Source organism: Pleuronectes platessa, chromosome 13 (assembly GCF_947347685.1).
Source record: "Pleuronectes platessa chromosome 13, fPlePla1.1, whole genome shotgun sequence".
In the NCBI taxonomy this organism is placed as follows: Eukaryota; Metazoa; Chordata; class Actinopteri; order Pleuronectiformes; family Pleuronectidae; genus Pleuronectes; species Pleuronectes platessa.
The window spans coordinates 14,432,884-14,446,367 of record NC_070638.1 but is presented as its reverse complement, the minus strand read 5'-3'; the positions used below and the strand labels follow the sequence as shown (position 1 = coordinate 14,446,367).

The window sequence follows — 13,484 nt, the reverse complement described above, 5'->3', positions numbered from 1 at the left end:
ATATATATATATATATGAATTAAACCCGTTTAAACTCTGCATCTTCACCAAAGACTGTATATATAGATCTTCACCTATGTATAGACGGTCTACGCCATAGGTCTACGCTCTTCATTCATTGAGTCGTTCATCACGTGACTTCCGGAGGTGGAGACTTCTGGAGGTGGTGACTTCCGTACCATGTGACCACCAATAACAACCCATGGCGGCTCCTTGCTCCACAGCGCTGTTCACAAGATCAGGTAGAAACCGAGCTAAAATCCTTTGTACACCCGAGTTAGCAGCTCGGTTTAGTGGCTTCTCCCCCCGCCAAAGTCAAAACAATGTGCTCGATTAACAAATACATCGAAACAAAAGACAGCACCTCCGATATTTCCATATTAAACGCCGGTGTTTCTTGCTAACTCCAGTACAGATATATATTAGAAGTTACACTGAGGTGTCATCGTTTTCATGCACGAGGAAGCAGAGTGATTAAAAAGCCATAATAATGAATATGCTGCAGTTCAGTTCAAAACGATCACTAACTGTGACCTCTATACTGAGACATAGGTCATAGGACAGTGTCAATACTGTGGGACATTCTAGGCACAGTACAAGCAGACCTAGAACTGTTCTTTTAGATTGAGTTAGACTGTGCATGTATGTGTCTAATGTAGTGATCACTGGATATATGGGATAGATAGATAGATAGATAGATAGATAGATAGTTGGAAAAGTAGGTTTGTGCATACCATATTTACAAAAAGATGAGCTTATATTGCCTACCAACATCACACATAACACTCTTACATATATTAAACAGTCCGATTCACTATCTATAGATGCACATGACTGTACATTACTTTACTGTTACCCTCTCGAGCACAAGTGCATGAAGCCAAACCCAATATCACTTAACATTTATCCAATTATCTCTTTATTGTGCTGCTTTCCTTTTCACCAGGATTGGGCAGTTTCCTGCATAGAGTTTGTGGCGGTCGTCCCTCAGCCCCACTATGTCAGCAACACCGCCGCTTCTTCTGGAGGAAGTGGAAAAACTCTCACAATGTAGTTCGCCCAGCTAATGTCAGGCCTGCATATGCAGTGCCCAAGGTACAGGACCCACTCTCCCATAGGAACAATGCTTATAATGTTGAAGGAAAACTTTAAAGTGTTGTTTTTATATGGAACCTTGGGACAAATGTATGACCCTTCATATCCTGTCTTTCCCGCCTGCAGCACATCGTGCAACCTGACTATGTCGGAACTGGAATGGTCCCGGAGTGGCCGGATTACATAGAGATCAAAAACCAAGAGCAAATCAATGGCCTTGCCCGAGCGTGTCAGCTTGCCAGACATGTACTCTTACTCGCTGCAGGCAGTTTGAAGGTAAGTACCGAACTACTACACTGAGTATTAGTACTTAAAAAGTACCAATAAAAAAAAAAATTATGACCTTTGGCTTCTAGGTTGGCATGACAACAGAGGAGATAGACTTCATAGTGCACCAGGAGACAATCAAACACAACGCCTACCCATCCCCTCTCAGATACGGCGGTTTCCCCAAGTCAGTCTGTACGTCTGTGAACAACGTGGTCTGTCATGGGATACCGGACAGGTAACTGGTCATATGCTCACAGCTGTTGCATACTTTTATTTCCTTGCAATATAAGATTCTACCTACTACATTGAAATAATGTTTTATGTTGGATTTTATGGATACATTTTGGTTCTGTGCTGCATGAATATATATATTTTTTTTTTTATTGTTACCACAACATATCTGTATCATTTTGAAACAGAGTTCATTTTGGGGGGAAATAACCAAATACAGTATATATAGATACAGTCTATAGATTTCTGACTGTGTACATATTTGATGATGTCTAGTATTTATGATATTATAAAGCAACTTGGGTTAAAAAAGGAAAACTGTAAGATTCTCTGTATTCATCAGTTATCTTTTTAAATGGATGTGTCCTGCAGCCGGCAACTTCTAGATGGAGATATCATCAACATTGATGTGACGGTAAGTGGAAGTCTTAACAGACACACAAACAATCCATCAAACTCATAGAAACATGATATGTCAGAGAAACACTGTTCCTGACCCCGAATCCTTCCTGTTCCTGCCAGGTGTATTTTGAGGGTTACCATGGTGACACATCAGAAACCTTCTTAATTGGCCAGGTGGATGAGGCTGGCCAGCGGTTGGTGGAAACTGCCAGGCTTTGCCGAGACGAGGCCATCGCTGCCTGCAAGCCGGGTGCACAGCTCTGTGTTATAGGAAACACTATTAGGTACAAACATGCACACAGAAAATATAGACAAAAGTAATACATACATTAAAATGTATATTTCCTATATAATCACACAGATTTTTCTCTTTTTGACAACTGATATATTTTTTGCACTGCTGGCAGTGAAATAGCTCGCACCAATGGCTTCCAAGTGTGTCCTTACTTCATTGGACATGGAATAGGCTCCTACTTTCACTGTCATCCTGAAATCTGGCACCACGGTAAGTTTGGGTCTGTGGTCAGCTGATGAGACAAATTCTTCTGTCGATTGTAATGGAACTGTAAACTGTAAATCTCTAATTAATTGACAGTGATATTGAAAACTGAAATTAATATTAAAATAAATGACATGTTGCCTTAAGGTCTTTCTCATCCTTTATTTTTAGCTAATGACAATGACATGACCCTGGATGAAGGGATGGCTTTCACGATAGGTGAGATACAATTTTATCATCTTAATATGCACATAAAGGTGCTGCTGTGTGTGAGTGTGGAGCTGATATCATATGTTCATTTATAGAGCCCATACTGATGGAGGGGTCTTCAGAGTTCAGAATCCTGAAGGACAAGTGGACTGCAGTGTCTGCAGATGATAAAAGGTAAAAAGACGTCTCGGCTGCGTGCCTGTAGTCATCATGTGGCAGAGCCCTTCTAAATGCTATCCCAGCTGAGCTTTTACATTACAGTTTTTTGTCATTGTCTATTTGTTTGGATTTAAACCAAATGAGATACAGTTCATGAATTAGTGAACTTTAGAACTGCTTGTTATCTTGTTTTTCGACTGGGAGAGAGCCAGGCCAGCTGATTCTAGTATTTATGCTAAGCTTTATTTTTAGCTTTTAATCTCCAGATCCATAGTAACATACACAGACAGGAGAGTAGCATCATTCTTCTCTTCTCTTCATGCAGGTCGGCTCAGTTCGAACACACGGTGGTCATCACATCCGACGGGGTGGATATTCTCACCAAACTGCCAGAAGAAAGCAACCTATGACTAAATTGAACAGCTGACCTTGACATTGGCTGCTAGAATCATTTGATCGAATCCCATTTACAAGAACTTGAGCGGTGCTTCACCTCGACATATTTAAAACCACTTCTACAACTTCTCTATGGTGTTTAAGTTAAAATTGTATTATTATTTTCCGAGGATTACATACAGTATCACAGTACACACAGTATTTATGTATTCATTTAGACTAAAATGTAAAACTTCAATCTTGATTCGAGCACAAACAGAAATCAATTGTCTGTTACAGATAATCTGCTACATTCAATGACTCAAGTTGAGCTTTCTGCATGTCTGAGTGTTTATATTGTCAGTATAAGAGATCCCCATACTCTCTCCTTTTTTGGCCCGGCAATGGGATGTGTTCAATCCCTTTGTGACAGTTCAGTAGATCCCAGGATAGTTTAATGTGACCTTTAACAATCAAGGAGCACTTGTACTGTAACTGTCAAGGGGAGAAATTCACATCAGCCGGGTCTTGGCCAGGAAACATGGAGGCCATGAGTAATTAACTTGCTCTCAAGCAAAACCTGTAGCAATAACTCTTGTTTTAAAATAAAATCACTAAAGTATGATCACTTGTCATTTGTTCATGTAACCATACAACTAAATTGTCTGTAAAAAAGTTAAATGGCTCTTTTTATGCTGCAACTTATTTTTTTACAGAATACATTTTGTACAATTTACGTTTTTGCCTCATCACAATCCAATTTGATCATATTTGTTTAAGTATATAACAGGGTATCCACGGGGTCTTGACAAGTATTAAAAGTTGATATATGAATTTAGGTAAAATCAAGACTCTTAAAAAGTATTAAAAAACCTTGAGTCTTATTCAATTTTTACTTTATAGATTAAGAGATTTTTTAAAGTAATGTCAAACATGTGTACAATCAAATCAGTTCATTTCTGGATATTTCAAAGTTCTATAAAAACACTTTGCTCAATAAGAGAGAGACTGATATGCCTGTGTTCAGGACTTCTCCGACTACCTACATACTGAATATTAAACTTTTACTGTATAGATTAACATGCTCATATTCTAACCAACATTTGCAGAAGATTAGAAAGTGGTGATATTTTACGTATTCTGGAGTAATTTGAAAATGTAGTTGTTGTAACATTGTCCAATTGACACAAAATTGCTCACCCTCCATCAGAGCCCCTACTTGAACAGATCTATTAGTCTGTATGTAATTATACTGATGGTGCCACCTACTGGAAACAGGAAATAAGCTTTGTTTTACAACTATCATTCAATTTACATAAAGTTTTCACAGTGTGATGTGCAATTGATAGTGTTGACCGTAAATGAGCAATTAGCCGTCAAGAATTAACACCACGTGTCGGACGCAGGAAGGGAAGTGCAAAACGCAAGCAATTTTTTGTTTTTGGTTTTACTATCGGTGTTTGTTTAATTTAATTATTGAGTATTTCTACTTCACTGTCTTAGTACTTTTACTTGTAATGGAATATTACTTTACTGTCTTGGTACTTTTACCTCAGTGAATGATCCGAGTTCTTCTTCCACTATTTGTTTAGTTTATTTAGTTGCTTATACTTTAGTACTTGTTTAACAAGTACTTTTAACGAGTATTTCTACTGTGCAGTATTAGTACTTTGGTTTCCTCTTCGTCCTCCAGTCCAACAGGGGTCGCTGCTGGCTCGGAGCTAGGAGTCTCTGGTTTCCTGCCGCTTTCTCTCTTTAATCGCTCTATGGTTCAGAGACTCGATGTGCACAGAGAGGAGGAACATGTCCGTCGTGCAGCCGCTGCGGGTGTTGGTGCAGCTGCTGCGGGTGTTGGTGCTTGAGCGGATCAATGCTGTCGCTGAACACTTTCTGCTGCAGGTGGAGATAGGAGGAGGAAAGGCTCGAGTCCCGGCGCTGAGAGCGATGCTCACCGATCTCCTCCTCATCGAGGAGGACATCCTCGCGGTGCTTGACGACACCTTGGCAGAGTACGACGACCGAGTGGAGCGGTCCGAGCGGGAGATCTGCCGCCAGAGGAGGCTGTTCGATGCCGCGATGAAGCCCGTAGTCCAGCTGCACAGAGCAGGTCAGTCTCTAGAGCAGTGGTTCTCAAACTTTTTCTGTCAAGCTCCACTTTGGGTCTAGAATATTTTTCATGCACCACCCGCTCCCCCACCCCAACAAAATGGCCAAGTTTAACATGTGTATGTTCCACCTAATAGAAGAACTTTTGGGGACATTTATCACTACATTCCTCCATCAGTCTGTACTTTTTCAATAATTAGAGAAAACATTTATTCAATTATAATTACTTTGTTACAAAGATGATAAAGCTCAACCAAAAAGAACACATGTATGTGACCGATGGTAATGTTTCTAAGATTCTTCTGAATTTGTTGGGTCTCATAGAGTTTTCAGACATAAAATCCACACTGGTCTCTCCTCATGTCCTACCCCATTGACTGTGAACCCAAGAGCAAGACAGGCTTCATCGTACTTCCTTTTCAACTTGGTTTTTGAACACCGTCTCTTGTTTGTCCCTAACCGGCTGCTTCATGTGAACGCGCTCTGATCTCACTATGTGTGTCTCTGAGAGAGTGAGGGGGGCGGGGGGCGGAGCCCCGGGGACTGAGAGTGTACGCTGTATAGGGAGCCACTAGCCTGACGTTGTCATACTCACAATTCTAGTCAGAATGTGAGTCTGATACGGCTCCATTGGGCTATGATTATGGGGCGTGTTTCAACCGAACCGGGGGAAAAAAAGCCTCTTGTCTCAATTGGATAGACCTACAACCAATCAGAGCAACGTAGTATGTGACGTATGTTAAGCGACGCATTGTGAGTTATTTACTAATGCCAGGTTCACACCGGACGCTGAAGTGACGCCAAAGCGACGCTTAAGCGCAGCGCCAAGCCTAAAATAACAGCTGGCTCCCATCCACTCCCATGTTAAACCTTTGTGTGGGTCACACTGGAGGCTGAAGCGCAGCGCTGCGCCAAGGCTGCCTAGCGCCGTTCAGAGATCGTTTCGGCGTTGAGTCTATCTTTTCCGCTTTACGCGAGCGTATCGCGACAGGAAACACACTGAAAAATGATTTTAAACGATATTGATGACATATTTTAAATGATATAATTCATCAAATATGCATCCCATACTTTGAATTCCCCTTCTGTTGTCCTGGAGTTTTAATTTTACCAATGATATTATTAAATGTCCCCCTCTGCCCATCCACTACAGCCACACAAGCAGTGATAAAGATAAAAAGAGTGAAGGGGGGGGGCTCCGTATTCTCCACATAGGCTTGAGTGGAGAATACGTAATTTACCCTCGACACCCGACATTTAACGGAGCAAATAGCCAAGAAGTTCTTCAGCATGGATGACATTAAATTAATAATTGAAGTGGAGAAGTACAGTGAGTTGTATGATCCTCGGAACATGTTGTATAAAGACAACACCAAAAAAGACAAATGTTTGATCAACGGGTGATATTATTAGCGCTGCCCGGCGGTTCAGCGTCGCTTCAGCGTCTGGTGTGAACAGCCAAGCGCCGGGGCGATAGGGATTAGCGCGGCGCCTTGCTGTCGCCTCCGCGTTCTCTGTTCCTCTTTCAAAATGAATGCGCTGTCGATGTCTTCTAAAACAGACTCAATGGCAGCATCTACACATCTCAGCTCTCCACACAGTTTGAGAATCACTGCCCTAGAGGAACCGCTCACAAGCTAACGTTATTTAGCATCAGGTCGAGCTGCGGAGTTAATACGCCACTTCCTGTCTCTTTCTGCTGCACCAGGCTGCTCTCACCTCTCACCTGAATAATGAGGAGGATTCGATGCTGTTGTGAACCAGTCTGTCCAGAAAACCTGCTGCTGTGTTGCTAATGTCTGAAACAGGACACATTTCTCTGAGTTTTACCCACAGGTCTGAAAGCAGTTCAACCAACTAACTAACTTCTCCTCGCCCTGTTCTCCTCTGTTAGTGACCTAATTGGTTTATTTGGCCTTTTTTTTACCAGAAACTCTTTTTTTTTTAATGCTGCTTCCTTTATGAGCTGCGTCGTAACACAAACTGTAAACGACCTCAATATCTCTTCTTCCTGAATGTGATCGTTCAAAAATCACAACAGTCGACATTAAACGACACAACACATGTTTTTCAAAACACTTCAGGAAACTCTGAAATGATAAACGTGTGTTTTTGTGTTTCAGAGTGTCCCGCAGACGTCCAGCAACTGATGGTGATTAAAGAAGAGGTTCCCCCTCAGCAGCAGCAGTGGAGCCCCCTTGTCGACCAGGAGGATCCAGAGCCCCCCCACATTAAAGAGGAACAGGAGCAACCGTGGACCACTCAGGATGGACAGCAGCTTCAAGGACTGGAGGAGGCTGATATCAAGTTCACATTGACTCCTGTCAATATGAAGAGTGAAGAAGATGAAGAGAAACTTAAATCGTCAAAGCTTCACCCGAGTGAGACGAAGGAGTCCAGAGCGGACTGTGGAGGACCAGAATGGACGATTACAACAAGGTACTGAGGACAAGACTGAAGACTCTTCTGAGACTGAAGACAGTGAGGATGATTGGATGGAGACCAGGGAACCTCAGACTGGTTTAAATACCAGAATTAACAAACAGCATCTAAGTTATATGGCATGTAAGACAGAAGAAAAATCGTTTAGTTGCTCTGAGTGTGGTAAAAGATTTAACCAAAAGAGCAGTCTAGATAGACATATGCCGATTCATACAGGAGAGAAACCGTTTAGTTGCTCTGAGTGTAGTAAAAGATTTAACCAAAAAGGCAATCTAGAATCACATATGAGGAGTCATACAGGAGAGAAGCCGTTTAGTTGCTCTGATTGTGGTAAAAGATTTAACCAAAGAGCAATCTAGAATCACATATGAGGATTCATACAGGAGAGAAACAGTTTAGTTGCTCTGCGTGTGGTAAAAGATTTAGCAATAGGGGAATCTAAAATCACATATGAGGATTCATACAGGAGAGAAACCGTTTAGTTGCTCTGAGTGTGGCAAAATATTTTACCATAAGTGCAGTCTAGATAAACATGAGGATTCATACAGGAGAGAAACCATTTAGTTGCTCTGAGTGTGGCAAAAGATTTAACCATAAGTGCAGTCTAGATAAACGTATGAGGATTCATACAGGAGAGAAACCGTTTAGTTGATCTGGGTCTGGTAAAGGTTTAAGATTCATTCCTATTGTACGAGACGTGAGGACTCATAAAGGAGAGAAGTGATTCAGTTGCAACCTTCGCAACAAAAGATTTATTAGGATTTATCAGCAGATATTCATATTATTCATCGTACATTTTTTTACAGATTATTAACAGTTTTTATGTCCCTAGAAAATATAACTCATTGAATAACGAAGATTTTTGTTAATATATATTATTTCTACTGATTTCTACATAATTTATCTATTTTTCACAATGTCCTTCATGTCATTTTAAGGTTAAAGTGTGTTCCTCTCACAGTATGAATGTGTATTCTTAACTAGTTCATATGATTAAATATGTTTGTTTTAAAACAATGGTTTCTTGGTTCGCGAGATTCAATGACAGATTTTGTTCTCCTTTATGTATTGAATGTGTTTCCAAGAATAAAAGTCTAATAAAAAGATAATGGAGTCGTCGGCCTCTTTGTTTCTGTATGAACGGAAGCTTCACTGGCTACAGTTGAATTGTCTCATCACGAGACGTAAAGTTAAAACCTGCCTGTTAATGTAATTTAAAAGACTCATGTAACAACATTTTCAGATGATGAAAAAAAGACCAGTTTTCATTTTTGGCCAATAGGGACCCCATGTGGAAATGATCTGCCATGATCATTAAAATGAGCTGACATACTAATACAAATATAATGGTAATTAAACTATAGTTCTAAAGCACTATCAAAACAAATTGCTTTAATACATTTACATGGGTATAAAACAACTAGAGATGAGCCGGATACTCGGCTGAAACGAGTATCCGGTACATATAAAGCACTTTTGCCGAGCACGAGTATTATACGAGTAATACGAGTAAATATCTGTGCTCGGACTGAATGAAAATCCTCACACAGCGTCACAGCGCTCCTCCCCTTCACACACCGCTCTGCTCACTCACTCACAGAACAGCTCTCTGTCTCTCAGTCACTCAGGTTCGCGGGTCTTTTCCGTTAACGTTTAGGGTTTCTTCAGCTTGAAGTTTGTTTTTATTTCAGTTTGTACTTAACCAGTAAAGTTCTGTTAAACGTGGGTTCATTCAGACGTGGTGCTGGCAGAAAGCGACTCTGCGAAATCTGTCGGAGATTTATTTTTTATTTTTTTAAACAGTTTTTTTTTTTTACTTCACGCATGAGTGTCTGACTACTCTCTAGCGTCTGGCTACTCTCTCTCTCTCTCTCTCTCTCTCCCTCTCTCTGCCGGTCGTTGGAGTTTTTTTTTTTTTTTTAAACCGTCAGTTGGCTCTAACCAGTTTTATTTTACTTCACGCACTGAGTGTCTGACACTTTCTAGGTAGTAGTGGTATAAAAAATATTACAAATTAAGCTACACACACACACCTGGCGTGGAAATAAATTAAAAAAAAATAAAAAAGTTAAAAAAGAAAGTTATGTTGAGTATGAAAACACTTGTTATTACATTTCACTTCATAATTGCAACAGCATGTGTTGTATTCATTGTTGCAAAACTTGTTCTGTAAAAAGTTCGTTTGCTATTGTGATCAAAATCATTGATCTGAAGCTCAATGCTGATGCTGTCCTGTAATAGTTTTCCAATCAGCAATAAATATAACAATTTCTGATCAACCCATATCATTTGCATGCTTAAAATAACATACTGGTTAAACCCCCGCCCGTTTCAAGACAACCCGGCCTACTTCCGGGTTAAATCCAACCCACTTCCGGGTTAAATCCCACCCAGTTCCGGGTTAGGCCCCGCCCACTCCGAGTACGGATACGGATACAGATAATTCATATGGTTAACAGAAACAGATACAGATACAGATAATGCTGTATTCGCTCATCCCTAAAAACAACACAGAACAAAAATAGGAATGATAATGTAAAATAACATTTTATGAACAGACTAAATCTGCACAACATACTGTATGTCAAGGAGCCAAGTGAAATGTCGAGGCTCCTGAGGGCACTCCATGAAGATGATCTAATCTGAAGGCAAGTTACAGCAGACTGTGGAGACCAGGGGAGGCACTGGTGATCCACAGATAAAAAGCAGTTTCGTTTTAGAGTGCCAGATGCTGTGGGAATATTCATGTGAGACAGAGCAAGGATATGACGACTTTCATATGAATAAGAATCACAAACGTGTTGACTAATGAGGAAGCTGCTGATTGCATGTTTAAATCTGATGAAGAAGAAAAAGCAGAAGAACATCAGAAGATTCAATCAGATGTTGAATCTGAGGTGCTGCGGAGGGTTCTAATTCCAGGCATAACATCAGATGTTTCTCCAATTCCTCTCTACCTTCTGGAGTCTGCAGGAGGATTTACTAACGAAACCTATAAGAGCGTAAGATCACATCAACAATTGCTAATTATAGGTCTTTGGATTTAAATAGAAGTTGGTTTGCAGAGTGCAGAGTATGTGGTTCAAAACCTCATCAAGTTCTCAAACTGTCAGTCTAGCTACAGTGGTGTGAGGACACTGTAATGGTTGATATTTTTGATATTTTCGCAAAGACTACGGAAGTGAAGATGCTTCAGAGAAGAAAAAAGATGGGTGGATCAATTGGATTCCAGCCTGCTGCAGGGTGTGCTTTCACTTCCTGCCAATGTACTCTTGAGTGTACGCATGAGTCTTAGCTTGAGTGTGTGTGTGTGTGTGTGTGTGTGTTTGTTTTTTGTGTGTCTGTGTGTGTGTGTGTGTGTGTGTGTGTATGTGTGTGTGTGTGGGTGTGTGTGTGTGTGTTTCGTGTCAGTGCTAGTTTGTGGGTGAGGCAGGAAGGGTTTGCGCTGCTCAATGCTGCTGATATTCACTTACTCTGAAAAGACTTTTCTTTGATTTATTTTTTGGAATCCATTTAATCGTCAGCTGATCGGTTAATATGTTCTTAATTAAATTGTTGTGTACCCATTCTAAACTATGACTCTCTCATGTGAGATTTTTTACAAGACACAGGTCATCATCTTGTTGGAGCGAAAATATCTGAGTTCCAGCTGCAAAACCTTAAGTGTCATCGACCCTAACAAGCGATGTGAAGCATGTTTTCCAGGGACTTTCGCAATTAAATGCATTTCACGCTCTTAGTTTCAACAACATTCTGCGTCACCAGACCTTAAAATTCATTCTTTCTCAGTCTAACACAGTTGGTGTAATTCTTCTCCCGGTTCTCTCCACATGCTGGAGCGATCTGCGAGCCAAGCTGGTGTCAGAACCAGGAAATATCTGGGCTGGGTTTTGAAGAGCCAGTGTGGGAAAAGCCCGGCAACTCCCTACTGCCAGGAAGGGGCTACTTTACTCTACAAGTCGCTTGTCGGACCGTGGGTCTGTCTGACAAGTCTAACTGTGTGTTGTCCATTCACCTGTGTGTTGTCCACATATTTGTTTAAATGCCGTGGTGGCCACTGTTGCCTGTTATTTCGATGTTACATGAGTTTTGTATCTAATTGTGTTTTCTGAGAATAGCATTGTTAATATCTTGTGTTTTGAGACCTTGCATGGTGATTTCTGGATTTAAGGAGAACCAGCTTTTGCAATGCATAGTAGGAAAAGTGGATAAGTTGTTAAAAATGTTGTATTTTCATTCCTTCTTATGTAGTTTAAAAGAATCATACTTTTCCAAAAGAAGTGCCGCATTCGATGAGGGTTGTCCTCCACCAGGAGTGAAAGGTGATACATTACAGATTTAATAATTCATAGGCGGCAGAGAAGGACATTAAATAATACAAGAAATGATACAGACAGGAGGAAAGAAAAGACCACAACGTTTCAACAGCAAGTCCACTGTCTTCAGTGTGTGTGTGTGTGTGTCTTTCTGTGGCCACACTATGCCTGACAGACTGTCCACTATCTGGGAGGTCCCTCAACCACATGGGGCACACACACACACACACACACACACACACAAACACATTTTAAATAGTGATTGAGATTAATATGGTTATTAGATCCTTACAAGGTATTTTTAAAAGTGTATTTACGAAGTTTTGTTATGTGTTCATAGTCATCTATTCAAGAAGAGAAATCCCAATGCACGAGAAAATGAAACAATTGACTGCAGAACTTTGTTAGTACCTTGAGGATAAACACAAAAAACGATTTACTTTTCTAGGACCTAATATTTGATAAATTCAACAAACTCAACAACAGGCAAAGTCCTCAAAGGTCTAAAACTACAAATTAAAGATTGACTCTCGAGCTTTTCTCCTCTTTAGAAATGTTTTATGGTTAAGGAGTGACTCAGCTGCAGGGTTAACCCTTTTTTTATGTACACACCCAAAATATTTAGTCACGTTTGATCTCTTTCTTTCTGGTGGCCAACATGTGTAATTTAACTTTCCTTCCCCTTCAGCAAAAGTAATGTACACACACAGACACACAAAGTCATGCAAGCGCACACACACATACAAAAAATCCTCTTTTCAACCGAAATAAATGTTTATAGCATTCCAAACATTTTGTGTGTGAGACAGTGTGTGTGGTCCTGTCTGCACCTAGCATGAGGTTTGAGGTTAAGGTGTTCGTCTGCTTGTGTGTGTATGTGTGTGTGTGAGGAACACCCATGCTTGCTTATATATTAAATAAAGAAAGATATCTGCTGAGAGATGAAGAACTATTAAAAAAGATCATGTTTCATATTTGCTGATACAAAATGATTTAGAAAACAACGAAAGTGAGGACAGAAAACCGAGTACGTAGGTTTATTGAATTTGGTCAAAGAGGATATGATACATTTAGTTACATAAGAAGTAAAGCAATGGAAATCATTATCGTTGGGCTTGAAATTGCGGACACAAAAAAACAGACACAAAATTCCATTTATTGTTGCTTTTGGGATTTCCATGGGATGTGTTGACAGTAGCAAAATCACCAGCCTGATCCACTAATACACAAACATTCAGAAGTGAAATTGCCACAGTGGATCCACTGATGAAACGATCACTCGAACCCACAGAACATGAGCTGATTGTTTGAAAGCACGGATGTACTGTACGTAAGTTTGGTTTGCGGGGGGGGGGGGGGGGGGGGGGGCACACAGAGCT

The 13,484-nt window shown here is 40.5% G+C and overlaps 1 protein-coding gene across 1 annotated transcript; it reads left to right on the top strand.

Moving 5' to 3' along the window:
* The first annotated feature begins 131 nt into the window (after positions 1–131).
* metap1d (methionyl aminopeptidase type 1D (mitochondrial)) lies at positions 132–3,866 on the top strand. The gene is made up of 10 exons (XM_053438650.1): positions 132–242; positions 947–1,095; positions 1,222–1,371; positions 1,452–1,600; positions 1,969–2,011; positions 2,119–2,282; positions 2,406–2,503; positions 2,669–2,716; positions 2,803–2,881; positions 3,192–3,866. Exons 1-10 carry the CDS (start codon positions 203–205, stop codon positions 3,274–3,276), a joined length of 1,005 nt encoding a protein of 334 aa, XP_053294625.1. The 5' UTR covers positions 132–202; the 3' UTR covers positions 3,277–3,866.
* Positions 3,867–13,484: the final 9,618 nt, after the last annotated feature.

Bases quoted from the DNA above. Each gene is read 5' to 3' on its own strand.
- metap1d (XM_053438650.1), top strand. From the start codon at position 203: ATGGCGGCTCCTTGCTCCACAGCGCTGTTCACAAGATCAG. The intron at 1,372-1,451 runs GTAAGTACCGAA...TTTGGCTTCTAG, and splicing joins TCGCTGCAGGCAGTTTGAAG to GTTGGCATGACAACAGAGGA. The intron at 2,283-2,405 runs GTACAAACATGC...CACTGCTGGCAG, and splicing joins GTTATAGGAAACACTATTAG to TGAAATAGCTCGCACCAATG.